The following is a 1186-nucleotide window of genomic DNA, read 5'->3' as shown; positions in this document are numbered from 1 at the left end:
GGTTGGCGTAGGATAGAGCAGGGTTTAGGGCTGTTGTGTATAGGGTCGCTATGAGTCAGAAACGACTCAACGGCACATAACAACAACAACAACAACATTTGCATTTGCTTTGTGTTTTGCAGGTCTATCATTTTTGAATAGATATTAATTATGGTGATGTCCTCTTGGGTTTTGTGGGTTTTTGTGGTGTTTTTTTTTCTTTAAGCATTATATAGTTCCCTTTTTTATCCTTTTTGATAATTTTTACACTGACCTCTATTTTATCAGAGATTAAATATATGGGACACTTTACAAATTCGTATGTCATCCTTTAGCAGGGGCCATGCTAATCTTCTCTGTATAGTTCCCATTTTATTATATGTGCTGCTGAAGTGAGCACGTGATACAGGGTATGTGCCCCCCCCCTTTTCTTTTAAGAATCTGTATTTGAAGGTTCTATTTTTGCCATCTGAGAAGCCTTGCCGATTTATCCAACCACTAACCTAAAGGTTGGCAGTTCAAACCTACTAGGTGAGGTTCAGGAGAAAGAGGTAGCAGTCTCTTGTTACAGTGTCTCGGAAATCCAATGGGGCTATAAGATCCCTATGAACTGGGATTCAACAATGGCCTTGAGCATGGCTGAGATTGTGAGGATGGCACAGAAGAGGACAAGGCTCCAGTCTCTTGTTCATAAAGCTGCCATCAGACATAGCCATCTAAAGAACACCTAACAACAACATGAGCTGGAATCAACCTAATAGCAATGGGGTTTCTGTTATCTATCATTCTTGTCTCATTATTTATTTCTCCAAAGTCTAGTTATCTCTATGTACTAAGCATTATTAATAAAACTTATTTGAAGAATCCTAAAATGTAAATGCCCTTCTACACATGAGATTTGTTTTTTATTTTAGAAAAACAATGGTATATTCATACAATGGAATACTATATGGCACTGAAAAACAAGGAATTAATAAAATATTACACAACACGCGTGACTCTGGAGGACATATACTGAGTGAAATATCTTAGTCATGAAATGACTGCATAACACCACCATTATAAAACAAGACTGACATGGGGGTGAGGGGAAACTAAGAAGATGTGATAGATAATTAACATTGCATTGGAATAGGTGAAGGAAGAATTGTTTAAAAGAAATATAATTAGGCATTATTTGTATGAAAATAATTCAGAATATGAAGTG

The 1186-nt window shown here is 36.5% G+C and overlaps 1 protein-coding gene across 2 annotated transcripts in view; it reads right to left on the bottom strand.

Moving 5' to 3' along the window:
* The window catches only part of SYN3 (synapsin III), a 785331-nt gene that overhangs the window by 646079 nt on the left and 138066 nt on the right, over positions 1-1186 (bottom strand). The window contains exon 4 of one of the 2 annotated variants that reach the window (XM_006897530.1): positions 504-506. The exons of the other annotated variant lie outside the window; for it this stretch is intronic. Within the exon in view, the coding sequence (XP_006897592.1) occupies positions 504-506 (3 nt within the window). The remainder of the gene's footprint in view (positions 1-503; positions 507-1186) is intronic. 2 annotated transcript variants of the gene reach the window in all.

Source organism: Elephantulus edwardii, unplaced genomic scaffold (genome assembly GCF_000299155.1).
Source record: "Elephantulus edwardii isolate Elephantulus edwardi_28Jun2011 unplaced genomic scaffold, EleEdw1.0 scaffold00211, whole genome shotgun sequence".
Lineage (NCBI taxonomy): Eukaryota > Metazoa > Chordata > Mammalia > Macroscelidea > Macroscelididae > Elephantulus > Elephantulus edwardii.
The sequence above is the reverse complement of the archived record's forward strand: the minus strand, read 5'-3'. Positions and strand labels throughout refer to the sequence as shown.